General features: G+C 37.6%; 1 protein-coding gene across 1 annotated transcript; it reads right to left on the bottom strand.

Annotated features, from left to right (window-relative positions):
- Positions 1 to 478: 478 nt before the first annotated feature.
- LOC126481324 (aurora kinase C-like) lies at positions 479 to 19901 on the bottom strand. The gene is made up of 7 exons (XM_050104988.1): positions 19576 to 19901; positions 19389 to 19484; positions 17130 to 17321; positions 16922 to 17056; positions 16679 to 16837; positions 3660 to 3891; positions 479 to 884 (listed from the first exon to the last, which is right to left on the bottom strand). The coding sequence occupies exons 1-7, from the start codon at positions 19659 to 19661 to the stop codon at positions 786 to 788; spliced, it is 999 nt and encodes a 332-aa protein (XP_049960945.1). The 5' UTR covers positions 19662 to 19901; the 3' UTR covers positions 479 to 785.
- Between the last annotated feature and the right edge of the window lie 2190 nt (positions 19902 to 22091).

Here is a 22091-nt window from a genome sequence, read left to right as displayed (position 1 = left end):
GATGAAGTAAAATTTAAGACTGAGCTTAAAAATTACCTTTTAAGCAAAACTTTCTATGACGTAGATGAGTACTTTGTGTGTAAATTTATTGCCAAAAATTTTAATTTATATGTCTAAATTTGTACTTTTAAAAAATGCCTTGAAAGTGATATTCCATTATTATGTCTTTAGTACTTTTACTAGTATGATAACTTTGTTGTGACAATTCCTACATCATGTAAATGATATACAGGAAGATAATGAAATGAAAAGCTTTCCAGAGTTTAGTGGGAAGGAGCAGTTGGGGCAGCAGGGAAGACTTCGTGAATTAAATCATTCCAGCAAAATGTTAGGTTTTTTTAATACAATGAATTCAATAAATTACAAATTAAACTTAAAACCAACATCTGCACAATGAATAATTCAATAAATACTTTTAACAAAATTTACATTTAATTGATATCTTACATTTGTATACATAATTTAAAAAAAAATCTGCTTGAAAGTTAAAATCTTTCGACATTAGGAAGTTAATCTGGTGAACTGAAGAAACTAGTAGCTCTGTAGGAAAACAGACAACAAAATTGGGATCAACATCACATCCAAATATTATTAATAAAAACAAAAGTCAGAAAATTACAAAGTTATTAAGTAAACAATCAATAAATCACATAAAAAGGGATTTGTTGTTAATCACAGTAATTCAGTGCAGTTTCAGTGTCCTAGATCCATTCAGTATCTGGACTGTACTGTTCACAAGTAACTGATTCATGTGCCTTTCACTTGTTGCACCAACAGTATAAATCTTATTTTGCATTCTTTTCTGTAACAGCATTTTTAAGAATCCATTGGTGTTTCAATACTTCTTGCAGAGGTAGTCTGTTCTGTGGTACAACCACAAGTAGCTGCAAAGAAGAGATGAACTTTGTTAGCTCAGATGTTAACCTACAGCCAGTGAACCATTCAATTCCAATGGAAATAAAATTTAAAAATATCAAAATTTAAAAAACTTACATGAGGCAAACTAAGACATGTCAGACTGATCAGAATGAGAGAAGGTTGCCAATCATCAGGTGATTTATATAATAACCCAATGAATAGTTATTTCTGACACATAGCATATCACAAATTACTGCAAGACAATATTCATTTCATCGACTTTAATTATAGCTTATACTCAGTTCTTTGTGATAGGTAAAATGTTGGAACTCTTCCATCTGTTATGTTTTACTGCCATGCATAATTTTGTTTCTATTTTTAGTGCAGTTGCATATGTTATATGTAATGTGTACATGAAAGTGTAAAATTGTTATTTAGGCAAAGTTCTATTTCAATGTATTGACTAGTTCACTGTATTGATCTTCCCCATTACAATGATGCAATTAGTTTTACATGTTCACATAATTAAAAGTTAAAACAAACTGACAATTATAAAACAGAACATAGCAAAAAACAAACATTGTGACATGATAGGCATAATCTTAAAAGGTGTTACCATTCCTTTGAAAGTTGACAATTCACTCTTCCTGCGAGTATACTTTAATTACCTGGAACTTTAAAAAAAACCACACACACACACACACACACACACCCCAAAAGTTCAAACCTTCATAATTTCAGTTGCCCATTTTGCCTCTGTGCAGTGTACTTTGACACTGTACTTTCTTACTATATTTTTTCTAAGTCAGATGATACCCCATTATTAATTGATGAGGTCATTAACAAAAATTTTGCATGATTTATCATAACGTAAAATTACTTTCAAGCTGGATGTCATACTTCTAGTTACAGTATGCCCAACATAGAAGCATAACAACTTTACTTTTACACTTTACAAGCCTTCAACATTTTTCATAAACCTGGTAACTGAAATCCTATAATCCATCCAAAAAAGCAAAAATCTAACCTAACCGATTGTTGAAACATTATGTAGTCCCTCACAACAAATATTTGCATGCCATTCTTTAAATAGTCCACCCAACCCTAAAATCACCAGACCAGCTTCAAATATGAAATGGGTATCACCTATTTGAAAGGGGGCAGTGGCCAGAAAGCATAGAAGAAATTACTATGTCAGTCCATGCAGGAAAGTTCACTGCAGTCATAACAACTCATAAAATGTAATGTGTTCAAGTCAAATATTAAATTCTGTCATTTATTAACTCAATGACGGTATCTTGCAACTACTTCACACTGTAAATTTGCATTCAACTTTGATGACTGATTCACTTTGATGATGGTATACTGCTAAGACAACAATTCAGTACAGCAATAGACAGTATTGCTTAGTGCAAAGATATGTTCACTGTGCAATCTGATTGAAGTGTGATGTTTGCTCAACATGAAAAATAGTGTGTTACACCTGTTAAAGTATTCGGTCACCCAACATAGTTACTAATATTGTGACATATTGACTGTATTTTGCCACGCTAGACAATTGCTGATTCTTTTGTCGAGTGTAGGTCTACTGCACTATAATCAGATAGAAAGAACTGTAACTAACTGCAGTATGTAACATTTCTTTAATAGCATTTAAAGAAGAACTGTGAAATCTCAACTGGCCATCAATTGTTAATACTTCTAATGTGTTGTTAAGAGTGATAATATTCGGCATTACATACTGTGTGGGCTACATTACTGGTATTATCCTTCTGCACTAACAGTTTTCAGCCTGTCACAATGACCAAAAGGAGAGACTCCAGCTACCAAGAACAATTAAGCAGGTAAAGCAAATTGGTTATAACTGACAAAATAAAGTTCAAGCTGTCTTATGTTTGTTGCACGCTCTTAATTTTATGTAATCTCCACATTATTGGCCTAGGTACTGTTTCAAATGGCTATTCTACCAATACGTCAACTGTCAATCCAGGTGCTTTATACTACTTGCGTGTAATAGTACAACCACCTTTCATAAAGCTATCATTGCCAACTGTTTTGCTTCCCCCTCATTAAAGTAATTCAAAAGTCGCTCAACTGTAAATATATCTGTTTATCCAAACAAAACAGAATTGTGGCACACTACTGGAAAAAAAAGAGGAAAAAACATTACTTAAACAGCAATGGGAATCCTACTAATATTCTGACAACATGACAACACAACTGTTAAAACAACAAAAGTTAAAATACTTCAACTAATTGGCAGATTTCATAGTTTAAAATTTTTATTTTTGTTTCACCTTAAGTTTCAAATTTGTATAAACATCCTCTCATTATGGAATGTACGGAATGTTACTGTTTCAAATAAAATACTGTCTGTGTGAGATCAAAGGTATTGGTGCTTCATATTTGTCGTGAAGCTAAGTTTGAATTCATAAGAATTTGAAGAATTTCTTTCTGTTCTGTAACATTTCAAACAATGAGAACTTCATGTAGGAATATCAACAATGTAGGAAAAGATAAATTGCTACTTACCGTAAAGAAGACACTGCAACTGAGAAGACACTTACATAAAGCTTTCAGCCACAGTCTATCAGCAAAAGAGAAACACACACCATTCATACACACAAGCACACACACCTCATGCATACATTACCGCCACCTCCAGCATCTCGAGTCTGAATGCATTCCGGCCTGAGGTGCTGGTACTGTGCATGTCTGCAACTTAATGTGTATTCTTTATTATACCAACATTTCTTATTTAATATAATGAATTATTTAATATAATTATGAAATAAGGTCACCTTTGCAATAAGATCCCTTGCATCATTTGAAACAAATGGTGGGAATGAATATTTAGCTCTGCTTATTTGGCGACACATATCATCATAAACAGCAGATTCAAATGGCGGCTTGCCAACTAAACATTCGTAGCAAAGGACTCCAAGGCTCCACAGATCAACATTTTCATCATGAGGATGATCTTTGATCATTTCAGGAGAGAGATAATCCAGCGTCCCACATAAAGTAGTCCTCCTGAAAGTGAAGATGCCAGGTATTCATGTGCCACAAACAAGGTGCAAACTAACAAATATGAACACACTTAAAGGCACAATGAAATCATGATTAATTATCTCAATATTACTGTGTCCCTTGAAACACCAAATGGTGTTCTTCCGTTGTCCAGAAGAACCTACTGCTTTGGCCTTTCACGATTTTATCAGCACATATTAGAAACCAGAATGTAGGGTATTCAAAGTTGTAAAATAGCTAAGTTTGCAGACCATACTGCATTTAAAATGACTTGTTGGATTACATCTCCCAACTGTCCTACAGCGGAAGCTCAGACAGGCAAGTACAGATGCCAATACTGTTTCACACTGGAGTCAGCTATAACCAGTTGTGGGCAGCCCATTTTGTAAGTGATACTATACCAGGTAAGCTGCTGATCATTACAGTAACATTGCTGGTTAACTGGGATTTTGTACAGGCACATTATCAATTGATGGAAGTTTGTGTGTGGTTTTGAGAGACCAGATTGCAGGAACTCAGTTTCAAGGTTTGAAGTGTCAAACAACATGTACGTTTATTCAAACTATACATACATATGAATATAAATTTAAAGAAACATACCATTATGATTCTATTCCATTTATGACCAAAATCTTCCATCTGTCACAAGATGGCACTCAAAATTTCTAGTTGTGCTTGCCTCTGTGGGTTCCGAATGGGCACCATTTCCATAGACTTCACTTTTCCAAACATCTTTAAACCTTGGTCTTTCACATTATGTTTTAGATTTATTCTTTGTCTTATTTGTTTACTCTTTGGATTTTCTGTTTTGGCCCCCTTGATTGTGTCAAGTTTGATCCATCAGCAGTCACACAACACTCACTTGGGGAGTAACTGTATCAACAGATTTTAAATCACTAAGGAACTGGCTAATACTTGTAGAAGATTGAATTTCCAGTAGAAGCAATAGAAACACAGATCAGAGCAGGAGGAAAATTTCAATACAGTCGATAGACACATTTGTAAGTGAAAAAGCTATTCCCAGCTTTCAAAACTTAGTTTCTTCCTCAGACATGAAAGATGGATAGGTCTGAAGGACAGTACATTCAAGTGCCAAGTTGAGAGGGAAACACTATCATAATGAAGACAAGAGAAGACACAGATACGGGAAATTCGAAACTTAACACCTAGGACCTCTCCACTTCTTTACCAGAAGATTTCTCTCTCACATTAATTAACTGAAAAGCTAATAACATGTCAACAGCAATCCTAAGCATAGAAAAATATGGGAAATAAGTAATACAATAAGTATACATTGCAAACGTTTATTTAATCATCACATTTACCAACTACAATGACTACATCGTATCACTACTGATAGTAGTACCGCTTAAGGCGTGCTACTAGTGACTGTAATTAAGTAAACAAATCCTTCCAGCCACAGACAGTTTTGGGAGCCACTTTTAATTCAGACAGCAGGCAAAACTACAACCAATAAGCCGCTTAGGAGTTTTTCCAGCAGTAAGATGGCAATTATGTTTGGTTTACTTCTGGTTTCAAACAAACATTAAGCAGAATACTGAAGTTAATCTTATCTGCCCCAAGTAAAACACCGACAGTAGACTCCACATCTCACACTATAAGTCTAGTGTTTTATATCCCTGCATTATTCAAAGTAAAATTTAACCTGGTTTTTAGTACAGTTTCACAGTGTTGTAAACAACATGGGAATTTGGTTGGTTAGCTGATCATTTTGAAGAGAGAGAAAAAAAATGTTTTTATGGTGCTCTAATGTCATTTCCTTGTACAGCAGTGATATTACACATTCATTCTCTAACAGAAATCCTAATCTTACAGCTTATGCTGTGGAACATTATGTTGTTTGAGAACTGGTGCTACGATCTTTTGACACTGAACAGTAAGTGACGATTTGATGTGTAATCATACGTGGAACACTGACAGTGAGATTGTGTCTGTGACAAATTAACCGATGGAATTAAAGTGTCCACAGTGAGAGCCAAAATATAATCTCCATCTATCTGTAGGTAGCAATTCAGCTGCAGAATACCTCTTACTCTACAGCTAAAGTAGCTTAGGATAAGCTAAATCTAATATATGAAGACTGGCCTCTTAAATTTATAAGCATGGCTACCTGGGAATGTAGCGCAACAGTGAGGTGAAGTTTTGTAAGCCTGGGCACAGCAGAGCACTGAGTACCTAGGCACGTGGCTGTAGGCAGTGGCTGGAATTCCCTGAAAGGATGCTGGTGCTTGCAGCAGCTACAAACACATGGCTAGCTTCCAAGGTGTCCTTTTGTGGTTATGGAATATCACTTGGAGATATTTCATAGAAAATTACTAAGACTGAATCCACTAGAACAATGTAGTGAATGAGGATATCAAAGTGTGTGTCTCGCATTCCCAAGTTCAATGTAGCATTACAGAATGTTGTGAAACTAGTTTAATTGACTGCAGTTTTCATAAACAGGTTATGTAAAAATACTTTAGATAATGAAGCTGTCACATTCATAAACAATTAGTCAGAATGGAATGGAACTACAAATTATCACAAATTACCACATTTTGTCTCAAATTTGATCCAGAGCAACAACAATTTTGTTTAAAACCAATTATTTCGAATACTCTCTTTCAAATTCTGAAGGTGGCAGGGGTAAAATACAGGGAGCGAAAGGCTATTTACAATTTGTACAGAAACCAGATGGCAGTTATAAGAGTCGAGGGGCATGAAAGTGAAGCAGTGGTTGGGAAAGGAGTGAGACAGGGTTGTAGCCTCTCCCCGATGTTATTCAATCTGTATATTGAGCAAGCAGTAAAGGAAACAAAAGAAAAATTCGGAGTAGGTATTAAAATCCATGGAGAAGAAATAAAAACTTTGAGGTTCGCCGATGACATTGTAATTCTGTCAGAGACAGCAAAGGACTTGGAAGAGCAGTTGAATGGAATTGATAGTGTCTTGAAAGGAGGATATAAGATGAACATCAACAAAAGCAAAACGAGGATAATGGAATGTAGTCGAGTTAACTCGGGTGATGCTGAGGGGATTAGATTAGGAAATGAGACTCTTAAAGTAGTAAAGGGGTTTTGCTATTTAGGGAGTAAAATAACTGATGATGGTCGAAGTAGAGAGGATATAAAATGTAGACTGGCAATGGCAAGGAAATCGTTTCTGAAGAAGAGAAATTTGTTAACATCAAGTATAGATATAAGTGTCAGAAAGTTGTTTCTGAAAGTATTTGTATGGAGTGTAGCCATGTATGGAAGTGAAACATGGACGATAACCAGTTTGGACAAGAAGAGAATAGAAGCTTTCGAAATGTGGTGCTACAGAAGAATGCTGAAGATAAGGTGGGTAGATCACGTAACTAATGAGGAGGTATTGAATAGGATTGGGGAGAAGAGAAGTTTGTGGCACAACTTGACTAGAAGAAGGGATCGGTTGGTAGGACATGTTTTGAGGCATCAAGGGATCACAAATTAAGCATTGGAGGGCAGCGTGGAGGGTAAAAATCGTAGAGGGAGACCAAGAGATGAATACACTAAGCAGATTCAGAAGGATGTAGGTTGCAGTAGGTACTGGGAGATGAAGAAGCTTGCACAGGATAGAGTAGCATGGAGAGTTGCATCAAACCAGTCTCAGGACTGAAGACCACAACAACAACAACATTTCGAACAGAACTAAATATACTCTACAACCACAAATTATGTCAGCAAGTGTTGCCCGATGTCTTTAACTTGTCCTAAATGCTTCTGTGCTTACATGTACATGAAATTCCTACTGCAAATTAAGTGTTATGCAATTTGAGGCAGGCCACAAATTAAATTGGCTGTAATTCAAAAGTGGTGTCCAATACATAGAAACCAAGAACATCATGCAAACAAACAGGAAATTGCTCTGTTTTTATATGACATTTGTGCATGATTGCACCATATGTTATCATTAATGCTTAATACAATAGCTATGTTGGAATGTCTTGTAGGTTTGGAAAGTGACCAGCAAGGGAGAGAGCGGGGGAGGGGGGGGGGGTGTGTTATTTCAGTATGTTTAGTTTCAAGAAAAACAATGCAATTTTTAACTATGGTCATTGTAACATCGTTTTGTAAGTAGTTCTTAAGACTATAGTGGAGGTGGCGTAAGACAATCCCTGACAGCTCATAGCTTCTACCTGTGAAGCACTAACTGCTGCAGGCAAAAACAATAGGAATCTACAGACCAACTTTTTCATTCTGTGCTGCAGTTGATAACTGTTTGAAGATGCATCATGGGAAGTGAACATGACAACTTATGAATGATGATTAGATGGGAACTAGTGTTAGACAAAAGTCATAATGATTGCATGAAATTACATGGCAGAGAAATGGGATGCATCTTGTGCAGAATGCTGTTTTTATAGAACAGAATATTTCTTAAAATATAAACTGTGCTCTTAGGTTCCAACCTAAACATCACTTCAGAAATCTGGAGATTCTGAATATATCCCACAAAGTTTGTGGAAAGATCATTCTATCAGCACAATTTTCTTGCACTCACATATATTGACTTCTACTCAGAACCAATGAAACAATGGAATATGAAACAATATGCAAGGCAGTACTGTCACATTCTCAGAAATGTACAATTCTTGAAGCAAATACGAAAACTACTAACCAATCTTATAATCCATATTTGCCAGATCAACAATCATCAATATCTAGCTATCCAAGTTGCAAACAAAAGTAATCAATTTGTATCTTCCACCACAACAAGTCATTAGAATCAGCAGTTTTCACTGACTGCTATATTTTAAAGCTCATTGGCTATAATCAATAGAAAAAAACTGACATCAGCAGCACGCAGTGGAACACCTGCTTACACCATAAATGGACTTTAGCTGATCTTTAAAATGTAGACTATAAAGCTAAAGCTGAGAACTTCCACATAATAGGTCACAGATGCACACTGGCCCAGGAACTCTTAGAACAAGAAATTGACAACAAGACACCTGTTTAAACCAAGAAGCAGCATTGTGCCAACAGCAGCCTCATCCACTGCTTTTTCAGAATATACTGTCCTGGCTTCAGCATTCCAGGAACTTCAAAGATTAAACAGTGAAGTTTCTCCAAATACAAAGAACAATCCTACGAATTACCACCATATTTTACAGACTATAAAACACTTTCTTCAAAAAACTGCCTCCAAAATTCTGGTGCTCCTTTTACTTTAAATTAATATAAAATGTCCAGTGTGATTTAAAAATCCCACCAGTTTTAAAAGTAGCCATATATTTGATGCCTTGGGAAAGCTATCCTTATTTAACACTGGATTGAACCGGCAGCAACACTGCATCAATGAGACAAACATGAGTTGTGGGGATTCATAAGCTTGCTAACACTGTCTCCCTCTTGCCTCTCCTTTCATGCCCCTCGACTCATAACTGCCATCTGGTTTCTGTACAAATTGTGAATAGCCTTTCACTCCCTTTATTTTACCCCTGGCACCTTCAGAATTTGAAAGAGTGTATACCTGTCAACATTGTTAAAAGCCTTCTCTAAGTCTACAAATGCTAGAAATGTAGGTTTGACTTTCCCTAATACATCTACCAAGGTAAGTCATAGGGTCAGTATTGCCTCATGTGTTCCAACATTTCTACAGAATCCAAACTGATCCTCCTCGAGGTCGGCATCTATCAGGTTTTCTATTCGTCAGTAAACAATTTATGTTACTATTTTGCAGCCGTGACTTATTAAACTGATAGTTCAGTAATTTTCACATCTGTCAACACCTGCTTTCTTTGGGATTAGAATCATCATATTCTTCGTGAAGTCTGAGCGTATTTTGCCTGTCTCATACATCTTGGTCACCAAATGGTAGAGTTTTGACAGAGCTTGCTCTCACAAGGCTATCAGTAGTTCTAATGGAATGTTGTCTACTCCTGGGAGCTTGTTTCGACTCAGGTCTTTCAGTGCTCTGTCAAATTCTTCACACAGTATCCTATCTCCCATTTTATCTTCATCTACGTCCTCTTCCATTTCTGTACTATCGCTGTTAGGTACATCACCCTTGTATAGCCCTCTATATACTCCTTCCACCTTTCTGCTTCCCATTCTTTGCTTAGAACTGGTTTTCCATCTGAGCTCTTGATTTTCATACAAGTCTTTCTGTTTCCTCCAAAGGTCTTAATTTTTCTGTATAGTGATATATGCCTCTAAATCCTTACATTTGTCCTCTAGCCATCCCTGCTTACCCATTTTGCACCTCCTGTCGATCTCATTTTTGAGACATTTCCATTCCTTTTTGCCTACTTCATTTACTGCATTTTTATATTTTCTCTTTTCATCAGTTAAGTTAAATATCTCTTCTGTTACCCAAGAATTTCTACTAGCCCTCTTCTTTTTATCTACTTGATCCTCTGCTGCCTTCACTATTTCATCTCTCAAAGCTACCCATTCTTCTTCTAGTGTATTTCTTTCCCACGTTCTTGTCAATCATTCCCTAATGCTCTCTCTGAAACTCTCTACAACCTCTGGTTCTTTCAGCTTATCCAAATCCCATCTCCTTCAATCCCCACCTTTTTTGCAGTTTCTTCAGTTTTAATCTACAGTTCATAACCAATAGATTGTGGTCAGAGCTCACATCTGCCCCTCACTAATGACCTTAGTAGTTGAGCACCCTAAAATCCCACACCTGCCCCTGGAAATTTCTTACAATTTAAAACCTGGTTGCTAAATCTATCTTACCGTTATATAATCTATCTGAAACCTTCCAGTGTCTCCAGGCCTCTTCCACGTATATAACCTTCTTTCATGATTTTTAAACTAAGTGTCTGCAATGATTAAGTTATGCTCTGTGCGAAGTTCTACTAGGCGGCTTCCTCTTTCATTCCTTAACACCATTCCATATTCACCGACTACATTTCCTTCTCTCCCTCTACCGAATTCCAGTCACCCATCACTATTAAATTTTCGTCTCCCTTCACTATCCTAATGATTTCTTTTATCTCATCAAACATTTCTTCAATCTCTTTCTAATCTGTGGAGCTAGTTGGCAAATAAACTTTTATTACTGTGGTATGCTTGGGCTTCGTGTCCATCTTAGCCACAATAATGCGTTAACTATGCTGCTCATTGTAGCTTATTCATGTTCCTATTTTTTTTTTATTCATTGTTAAACTTACTCCTGCATTACCACCATTTGATTTTGTATTTATGACCCTGTATTCACCTGACCAGAAGTCTTGTTCCTCCTGCCACTGAACTTCATTAATTCCCACCATATCTAACTTCGAATAGGTGCACTTTCCAAATAACTGCAAGTGATAAGACAATGAAATTTTTACTGCATACAATTTACAAGTAAAATGAACTTAATACCTACGACAGTTTAGAAGAAAAAAAAAATACTCTCTCACTAGTAAAATTCAACTTTTTTGTCCATTAATTATAATAAAACAGTTTCTGATTGTTTGGTGGTTCTCAATTTACTTGTAATAACTTATTACCATCTGCAGTACAAATTGACCATATTTCATGTTTCTAATTCCATTAGTTTATCAAATAATAGTACCTGAAAGTTAAAAAAAAAAAATGTTGTTCTGAGAAAAATCCATTTAAAGTTTAATACTGCAATTCTAGTATAGTTATAGTTATTGATGAGAGTTACTTACCACTAACAACTTCCTGCACCATACTGAGCATCATCTGAATCATACTGATTTTTCTTCTCTTGGTCCCTCTTCTTTTCTTTCCGGCTTCTTTTGTGCATTTTAAATTAGCAATATCTGCTTTGTAGATTCTCTCTCTCTCTCTCTCTCTCTCTCTCTCTCTCTCTCTCTCTCTCTCTATTTGCACCAAGTATTTTGCAGTATTTGAACTAGGTTTTATGCCCAATAATTCCAAAACCTCCGTTTTTCTAATTACACCATCATTGAAGCATAAAATACCATAATGAACACCAAATTTGAGGGTTGGAAGCTGAACAAATACAGCTTTTGGTAAGTGGTTCCAAATGACAATTCACACATTCATTTAAATTTTGGGTTTTCCCATGAAGACATTTCTTCAACAAGGTATCTTTACAAAGGTCTTTAAATATAGATTTAATTTCGTTCATTACTGCTGCAGGTAAAGAATGTTTGTGGTCATATCTGGCACTTCTCCTGTACTTGCACCAAGTGTCAGGATCATTCGGGCAAAGACCATGCACTGTATATTCATTTCTGGAAAGCTTATGGGAAAAGATAGCCCATACAGCTTTACTCATGTTTTCGAAATTCCCTACATTTCTTCTTATGGCCAAGCCATAATAATTCTGTAATCTATCTATTTCAACATTTGTCAGGTGACCTTTACCGCATATCTTCTTACCATCTCTGAATACTATTTTTGACCTTTCAAGAATCTTCTCAACCTCGACCCCATTCTCTTCTGGACATGCCCAATGCACTAATTTAGAAATTGTGACATTAGGACCATAGGGTTGTTCTGCACATAACTGGTCATAAGCCTTGCCGTCACCGTCCCCTAAATGCTGTGTATCTGACACCTCTGTTTGCCACTGAATGATTAAAAATCCTGAGAACACTTGCTACTTCCATGCCACCACTTGGACCAGTATAATTCATCTGACAGTTATGTTCATGCTCTTTCTCAGTTCACTGCCACAGGTTTTGCAGTACTTGCTTAGAATATCTACAGCAATTACCTTGCCAGTATCAAATGATGTAGCTGTCACAACACCATTTAGTGAACTGTTGTTCATGTTTCCACCAGCTACCATCAAAACTTGCACAAATATCACCACTTTCACTGTCATCACTTTTCTTGAGTGCTTCTTCAGCTGCTTCCTTAATTGAGACGTCACAAACTTCAGCAACATTATTTTAAGTCATAAATGTTGCAGGATTTGGAAAGTCAGGTAATGCACGCTGGTACGTTCTGTTGCAATAGATCCGAGACCATAAACTAGCCTTATGTTGTTCTCATATAAATTATTATTTGCCATTTTTGATGTCATCGTAGCAACTGCACCACGTTTTTTGCAACTCAATGTCAAGTTTGACAAAATCCTGTTTACAAAGACACCAACTCTCACCCGAAGATACATCATGTGAGCTTTCAAATAAAATGATGGAATGGTGTGGTGGACCTCAACTACGTATCCTTTGACTCAGTGTTGAAATATTAAAAGTTTTGGCTGGTTTCGTTGTCTAGGGGTGGGACACATAGTTGCCACATTACAAGCCAAATATTGCTGAGTCTACAGTATACAGGGTGTTACAAAAAGGTACAGCCAAACTTTCAGGAAACATTCCTCACACACAAATAAAAAAGATGTTATGTGGACAATGTGTCCGGAAACGCTTAATTTCTATGTTAGAGCTCATTTTAGTTTCGTCAGTATGTACTGTACTTCCTCGATTCACCGCCATGATTTCATACGGGATACTCTACCTGTGCTGCTAGAACATGAGCCTTTACAAGTACGACGCAACATGTGGTTCATGCACGATGGAGCTCCTGCACATTTCAGTCGAAGTGTTCGTACGCTTCTCAACAACAGATTCGGTGACAGATGGAGTGGTAGAGGCGGACCAATTCCATGGCCTCCACGCTCTCCTGACCTCAACCCTCTTGACTTTCATTTATGGGGGCATTTGAAAGCTCTTGTCTACGCAACCCCGGTACCAAATGTAGAGACTCTTCGTGCTCGTATTGTGGACGGCTGTGATACAATACGCCATTCTCCAGGGCTGCATCAGGGATACCATGCGACGGAGGGTGGATGCATGTATCCTCGCTAACGGAGGACATTTTGAACATTTCCTGTAACAAAGTGTTTGAAGTCACGCTGGTACGTTCTGTTGCTGTGTGTTTCCATTCCATGATTAATGTGATTTGAAGAGAAGTAATAAAATGAGCTCTAACATGGGAAGTAAGTGTTTCCGGACACATGTCCGCATAACATATTTTCTTTCTTTGTGTGTGAGGAATGTTTCCTGAAAGTCTGGCCGTACCTTTTTGTAACACCCTGTATAATAAGAATGCACACGAGTTGAATGGTCAAAGGTCCCTATCACTCAGCAATTGCTATTGTAATGTAGGAATTTATAAATGAAAGATTGCAATTAAAGAAATTCTTCAGGTACTATTTTAACAACTTTAAATGATAGGTACAATAGCAGAAGTACCTTTAAGAATGCCCTTTATTACAGTAAAACACTTATTGGTGTTGATGGTCCAGCAATTAAATAAAATATAAGTTGAACAATAGGGAAACAATAGATTCCTACGGCACATAATTAGTTATGAACAACATAGCTCACGGGATATTCACTTCTAAACACACACCACGTCTTCACTGTAGAAGCCACGGAAATCTCACAAGTGCACAAGTCGGCACTCTTGAATTATTTCTATCTGCCACGACCACGCACAAACTGCTCCAAATTCTCCAAGTCTTTCTCACGACCGTGCGTCCATCGTGCCTTACTGTCCCGGACTCTCTGTGACCTCTCCCGTACTGTTCTCTTATTTCCAGCCAGCCTTCCCAATCATGAGTGCTGTAATTGGCTAGAGTGCTCCCACCAGGTCTTCAAGCCAACGCACATTCACAAGCATAATGAAACACATTCGAAACACTGGATTCACATTTAAATAACTTGAAATTAAATGAATATTCCTACGGCTGGACCATAAACACACTAACACACATTACATACAAAAACAAATTAAACAAACATTTATCAAAGGAACAGCAAGCAAGGTAGGCCAGTAGTCTAATGTCTCTGCTTTCTACAACAAAGTAAATATTTAATCAATTTCTTTATGAATAAGATGTATCTGATATAAACGAAGACAAAATGGTTCAAATGGCTCTGAGCACTATGCGACTTAACTTCGGAGGTCATCAGTCGCCTAGAACTTAGAACTAATTAAACCTAACTGACCTAAGGACAGCACACACCTCCATGCCCGAGGCAGGATTCGAACCTGCGACTGTAGCGGTCACGTGGTTCCGGACTGAAGCGCCTAGAACCGCACGGCCACACCGGCCGGCTATAAACAAAGACATACATGAATAATTATATTTATAAGCATGCTGTTACCATTTTTTTGTGTGACTGCGGAGTACTTATGGCCTGACGTGATTGATAGTAATCTGCTACTTTGTCCTCCAACAACTCATGTCCTATTCAAGTTACATGCCTGTAATTTATACTAATTTAGGTTTACACTAACAGTTTTCTAAAGACATGTCGATCGACGAAATCTGATGAACCGTTTAGATTTTAAAAATTTGTTGCTGGGTGTTACCGTCAGACACTAAACTTTAAACTAATAAAGATATTGAAAATCTGATTACACCATCAGAAGCATTGTGCAAATAATAGTAATGTACGTTTTTCCTTTTTAGGTATCACGATTCATCTGGCTACTATTAATTTCTATACAAACTGTGCCATGATGGTTTCACAAAGTCCGCCATCTTTAGCACTCTTGGCATACAAGTATCTTTCATCTACACAGCGTCACCATGGAATTCCCGGCCATGCACTTGTGCTGGACCACTCTTACTCCGGCACCACGCGGCCGGCCCGCCGAGCGGCCCATGCGAACTCTGAATTTAGAATATTTTCGGGGCGCCACAATTCGGCCGTTACCTCAGTCACCACCACATATTCTGCAGACAGTATTTTTGGAAATGAAATCACAGATCATTCTAAGGTTCATCATAGTATTTCCAAACGAAAGTTCATCTCCACAAGCTGACTGGGAGGAAATGCCTTGAAGACACTGCAGTTTCTTTCTTGATTTTCTTCACACAGTAAAGCTGGATGTCCTTGGGAAAAATTAGGGCTGTAGTTTCCCTTTGCTTTCAGCTGTTTGAAGTACCAGCACAGAAAGGCCGTTTTGATTAATGCTATAAGGCCTGATCAGCCAATCATCCAGACTGTTGTCCCTGCAACTACTGGAAAGGCCACCGCCCCTCTTCGGGAACCACATGTTTGTCTGGCTTCTCAACAGATATGCCTCCATTGTGGTTGCACCTACTGTACGGCTATCTGTATCAGTGAGGCATGCAAGCCTCCCGCACCAGCATCAAGGTCCATGGTTCATGGAGGGGAGGGGAACACGCAGATAATGGATGAAACCCAACATGAATTCACACTGAAGGGAGCTTTAAAATGTCCTACAGTCAAGTGTGTGTGTGTGTGTGTGTGTGTGTGTGTGTGTGTGTGTGTGTGTGTGTGTGTGTGTGTGTGTGTGTGTGTGTGTAAAACAGTCATGGTCTACAGTGAGGAGAGACCCTGTTAAATTCCCCAAGAAGTGCATCTTAAGTAATAGTCTCCACGGCAATGAAGACCGCCTTATATATGAAGAGGTGGATGATGGAAGTTCAGACAACAAATTTCAAGGGTTTTAAAGGTCAGTGCGGTTTTGTAAACTGAAAGCTTTTAGGTGGCTTTGCAATCTAATAATAAAAATGGTAAAAATGTTTTTCCATTTAAGAAAAGTTGCTTAAAAAGTGTGGTGCATCTTATAGTACATAAAATGACAACTCACTTTTCTAGGACAAATGGCTGCAAGGGTTGACATCACTTTACAATTAGGAGGGGGGAGGGAATGGGGAAATCAACCCAAGTCACTGCGGAGGAGCATATAGACCAAATGCAAGCAGACACGATGACAAAACTTATTGCGAAACTGTCAGCTGCTGATACAAAATTATAGATTGTAAATTACTTTGTTAAATAAATATGATTCAATTATGGTAGATAGCTAAAATTAACTCTAGAATCATGTTCTATACACACCTTGAATGGGGTGAATGGACTGACCAGCCAAAGTCTGCAATTTTCAGTTCACCTTTAGCACCAATAAGCAAGTTTTCTGGTTTGATGTCCCTATGAATCACCCTTTTACCGTGGCAATACAGAAGAGCATCAGCCAACTGTGCTATGTAGGTAGCTGTTCTGAAAATTATTTTTGGTATTTTGAGAAAAAGTTGCAGAACAACACATTTAATCTCAGTTCTTACAAAATAATCTGCATTTTACCTTCCTTCATCTAGCCTTTGTTGTGGCTGAGATTTTATTTCCTTGAAAAGTTCTCCTTTAGGAGCATATTCCAAAATAAGATATACTCTTGCTTTATCATGGAAATAACCATACATTTTCAAAATGTTTGGATGCCTGCAAATTTTGAGAAACATTATGAATGTAAGTATTTATGCTGCAACTGCAGAGTATAATCATTGCAACTTACCTTAAGTGTGACTGTATTTCAATTTCTCTTCTTAGCTGGTGCTGAACATTCGCACTTTCCAGCTGGGATTTGACTAGAACTTTGAGTGCAATTACATATTTCGAATTTTTTTCTCTAGCGAGGTAAACCTTCCCAAACTTCCCTTTCCCCAGTGCTCTCCCAATTTCAAAATCAGACAATGTCCAGCTCTTGCTGAAATAAATTTTATCATTTACTCTATTAATAGTTTTATATATAGAGAAAGAAATTTGCTAAGGTCAACAAAGGAATCAAAAAGTCGAAGTAATATGAAAGTTGTCACATTTGAACAGTCAATGTTCCTAAAATGTCTTAGTAGCTGTCAACCCTTTATTACCATATTACTGAGTTTCAAAATGGGACTGGTCATTAATACTATTTTTGCCACCATATGACCCGTATTGCACTGAAAAAGTACTTTACCAATTTTTTTTTTTTTTTTTTTTTTTTTTTAATAATAAAAGCTAGAAACACTTTATGAAGGTTATAAAGAAATACCACAGTATAGGTACCATCAAATAGTTTATAACCATCTTTTCTGAAAGATATTTGACAAGGAATTTTTACAGTGTAATTATATGATTAACATGTTCCATATAAGAAAACTTTCATGATTGCATATATGGGCCTACTACAGGGTGCAAGTCTAGGAATTGCAATAATACACATTGTAATTATAATGACCACGATATTTGTTGTTATCACCTATCTATAGCACCAGTAACTACCCCTCTAAGAACATAAATAATGACCCAACACTAAGTTTAAAAAAAAAAGAATCTGGTCCCAGAAATAAGGTGAAATAAAAATCTAAAATACACAAATGTACAGGGTTCTCATTATCCATATGCCTTAACACTAACTAAATTAATATAAAAACACTATCATATTTAGGAATCAAGAAATTCTTCTCAAGTGTACAAACAATGTAGCATAAACGTAACGCACGATTTCATTAAATAAATGGAAATACGGAAGCGTCCGATCCCACCCGTCTGCTTTGACCCATGACGTCACAAATATGGCGGAAACAAAAACAAACACACACGCTTTCCACAAGAAGACTAATGACACTAACGTGACAAGCGCGGGAAATGGGGTGTTTTGGGTGGGGGGCAAACTAAATATAAACAAATTTAGACGCCTTGCGTAGCTACAACGTGTAAGTGAAGACAGCCATGCATGAATACGCACCCACCTCCCCAGGGGTCGTAACCCCTAAAACCCATAGAAGATAAAGATGCTTCAGTAGCTGATTAGTGTTTTCTGTCTTAAAAAAAAAAAAAAAAAAAAAAAAATCTCACGGGATAGAACGAACAGATCAGAAAGATAAATGGGGTCGACAGAAGCGTCCGATCCCACGCGTCGGCTTTGACCCGTGACGTAAGGGTGTTGTGTGACGTCATGACGGCGCGGAGTTTGGTTTGAGGGTGGCTGTCTCCAGTTCTGTTTTATCTTATTTTATTTACTTTTCTGATCTGTTCGTTCTATCTCGCGAGATTTTTTAAAATTTAAAAACACTTATTACTTATTTTAATTATCCGTTTCCTCCAATTTCTGTTTTAGTTTACTATATTTATCTTTCTGATCTGTTCGTTCTATCCCGTGAGATTTTTTTTTTTTTTTAAAGACACACTAATCAACTACTGAAGCCTCTTTATCTTCTATGGGTTGCAGTGGTTACGACCCCTGGGGAGGTGGGTGGGTGTTCATGCATGGTTGTCTTCACTTACACGTTGTAGCTACGCAAGACGTCTAAATTTGTTTATATTTCGTTTGACCCCCACCCAAAACACCCCATTCCCCGCGCTTGTCCCGTTAGTGTCATTAGTCTTCTTGTGGAAAGTGTGTGTGTTTGTTTTTGTTTCCGCCATATTTGTGACGTCATGGGTCAAAGCAGACGGGCGGGATCGGACGCTTCCGTATTTCCAGATAAATGTAATAAACTTAAACAGAAATTCCAGGAAACAGATAATTAAAATAAGTAATAAGTGTTTTTAAATTTAAAAAAAAAATGTCACGAGATAGAACGAACATATCAGAAAAGTAAATAAAATAAGATAAAACAGAACTGGAGACAGCCACACTCAAAGCAAACTCCGCGCCGTCATGACGTCACACAACACCCTTACGTCACGGGTCAAAGCCGACGCGTTGGATCGGACGCTTCTGTCGACCCACATAAATACATAAATACTTGTTTACGTTAACAATGGGAGGTTATGCGGGGAAAAAAATTACCTGCTGGCCCGCGCATCTTTTGCACCTTCTTCTTTTTTAAGTTCTACATTAGGCGCCTTCTGAGTAGCCGTTCCAGCTGCCTTTTCCGGCTTCTCACTGAAAACATGACCAAGTGTACCTCTGATATTGCTCCTTATGACTATAGTTGTATTGAAAAAGAAAGTAATTATTTCAGTAAAATATTTACGTTCGTGGATTCCGTAATTTTTCAGAAGTTTTGATGTCCAGGATCTTAATAACTTTCTTACGCGTTTCTTTCACTGTTGTTGACATTTCACGGTAAGTCCTACTTAACACTTAAAACTGAACTATTTCGACAAGCACAAGTGCTCTGCGTACATTTAAATCATGCAACTTCTTACACGGTACCAGCTTTTACAAAACGCGCCAAATACTTCGAAACTTACTATTCTACAATCACCACATGTATCTGACAGAAAAGTGTTTTAAACCCAGATGCATTTAAAAGGAAACTGTGCCTGTTTGCTATTGGCTCTGTGTCGCAACAGTCATTTGTCTATACACACCTAATTGGCTACCGCATGGTACCCAATGCAACAAGTCGATCTCCTAGTCGAACCTATGGTCGAACTGTGTCTATCACGGTCTAACACAAGAGTTTATTTGTATATACGTTTAAACTTTCAAAGAGGGTCGAGACTCGAGAGGACTGTGTCTATCACGGTCTAACACAAGAGTTTACTTGTATATACGTTTAAACTTTCAAAGAGGGTCGAGACTCGAGAGGACGTTGAAGACGATGACCGCCCTGGAGGTTCTAGCACATCAGTTAGCGACGACAGTGTGGAAGAAATAAAGTTAATGTTTTTGGAAAATCGTCGAATCACCACCAGAGAGGATGCCGATGATGTCGGCATATCATTTGACTCACGCCAATTTTTTTTTAGGATGTTTTGTTCCGAAATTGTTGAATTTCTACCAAAAATGGCGTCGCATAGACATTGCTCAGGAATTGCTGAATGAATCTGACAATGATCCAGGACTTACAAAGCAGGCTAGAACAGGTGACGAAACTTTGGCCTACGGGTATGACTGACGTTGAAACCAAAGCCCAATCGTCCCAATGGAAACTGCCTGAAGAGCCAAGACCGAAAAATACTTGACAAGTTCGATCACATGTGAAGGTTCTTTTCACTGTTTCCGTCGATTATTATGGGATAATGCATCATGAGTTTCTGGCTTATGGTTATACAATAAATGAGAAATACCGGTACTACCCCGAAGTAATGCGCCGTTTGCGTGAATTAAGCCGAAAAAAGCACCAAGTTTATGGCAAAACAAATCGTGGAAACAACACTATAATGCACCCGCTCACACCACAATGCTCATTCATGATATTTTGGCAAAAAGCAAAATCTGTATGTTGCCTCAGGCACCGTATTCCCCGGACATGGCCCCCTGTAACTTCTTTCTATTCCCAAGGCTGAAGAGAACAGGAGGAAAGAGAACCATGAGAGGACGTCGTTTTTAACTACTGATGAGATAGAAACAGAATCGCTGAAGGAGTTGAACACCGTAACGAAGAGTGAGTGTCAGAAGTGCGTCCAACATCGGATAAAGCACTGGCACAAGCGCATTACATCTGAGCAGGAATATTTTAATGGGGACAAAGCAAATGACGATGAATCAGTAAAGATTCTCTAAGGAAAACAAAGTCTCCCGTTAATTTTTGATCGCACTCTTACTTTGCCGTTATAGCTCTTTAAATTGCTTACAGATTCGTCTTTGCTCACCAGTTGTGCACTCGCAACTAAGCATATACAGTTTACCGCTATACTTTGTTCATGCATTGTTGGATTCATTTGAAAAGGTACTATAGTTGGAGTAACAAACGATGATGGTCGAGTTTAGGATCTTGCTGCATATTATGTCGCCCATTGTCCGATAGCCAATGAGCTTTCAGTAGTGTTCTAAACTCTGTGCTGTGAATGTCGTATCCACTGCGAACGTTAAACGTGATTTTTTATTCCATTTGTTGTGAGTTGTGATGGCGGAAGTTGGTGCTGAGTGATAAATTCTATACAAGCAAGTGAGAGACGTAATTTGCGTGATACACCCTTGCATCAAGGGCAAAGCAAGTGTATGGGTGTACCGCAACTGTCGCTTGGAACCGGCAACAATGCAATCCCTGTCCGTTTCTCTACCTGCCAGAACCGTTATCGTTTATGGATCGGACCATACCACCCAATAGCCGCCAATTTTCCAAGATAGTAGATGAGCCTCAGAATTTAATTCACATTATATTTCAATAACCAATCTACATCAAACAATAATCTTAAATGAACATTGTGCAATACGAGTAAAGTTCGCATAAACTGAAAATTTTCTATACTTCTTGTTTGGTACTCTACTTCATGTTTGATTAACACTCCTTTACTTTCTGTAATCAGCACAGTATATAAACGTAACCGACAATATGGGACACAGGTCTTTATTTCTCAATGTTTGCAATAAATCTTGGGTGATCAGTGAAAATTCACAATCAGAATCTATATAAATATCCACTTTTCAACCTTATATTTACCCATTTGTTATTGCTTTTGTCTGACTAACTTCTACTATCTCATTCTCATCGAACAACCAATTGATTGATTTATTGATCCATTTTCATCTACAGCTGCACAATGTGCAAGAGATATTTGGATTTTTATGTTAATATTAACAGTTTTACATATAACTTTT

The sequence above is a fragment of the Schistocerca serialis genome, chromosome 5 (genome assembly GCF_023864345.2).
Source record: "Schistocerca serialis cubense isolate TAMUIC-IGC-003099 chromosome 5, iqSchSeri2.2, whole genome shotgun sequence".
Classification (NCBI taxonomy): domain Eukaryota; kingdom Metazoa; phylum Arthropoda; class Insecta; order Orthoptera; family Acrididae; genus Schistocerca; species Schistocerca serialis.
Note: the sequence above shows the minus strand (reverse complement) of the source record. Positions and strands in the feature narration are given on the sequence as shown.

Bases quoted from the DNA above. Each gene is read 5' to 3' on its own strand.
- LOC126481324 (XM_050104988.1), bottom strand. From the start codon at position 19,661: ATGTCAACAACAGTGAAAGAAACGCGTAAGAAAGTTATTAAGATCCTG. The intron at 19,485-19,575 runs GTAAATATTTTA...TCATGTTTTCAG, and splicing joins AAATTACGGAATCCACGAAC to TGAGAAGCCGGAAAAGGCAG. The intron at 17,322-19,388 runs GTAATTTTTTTC...AATTTATTTCAG, and splicing joins AAAGATGCGCGGGCCAGCAG to CAAGAGCTGGACATTGTCTG.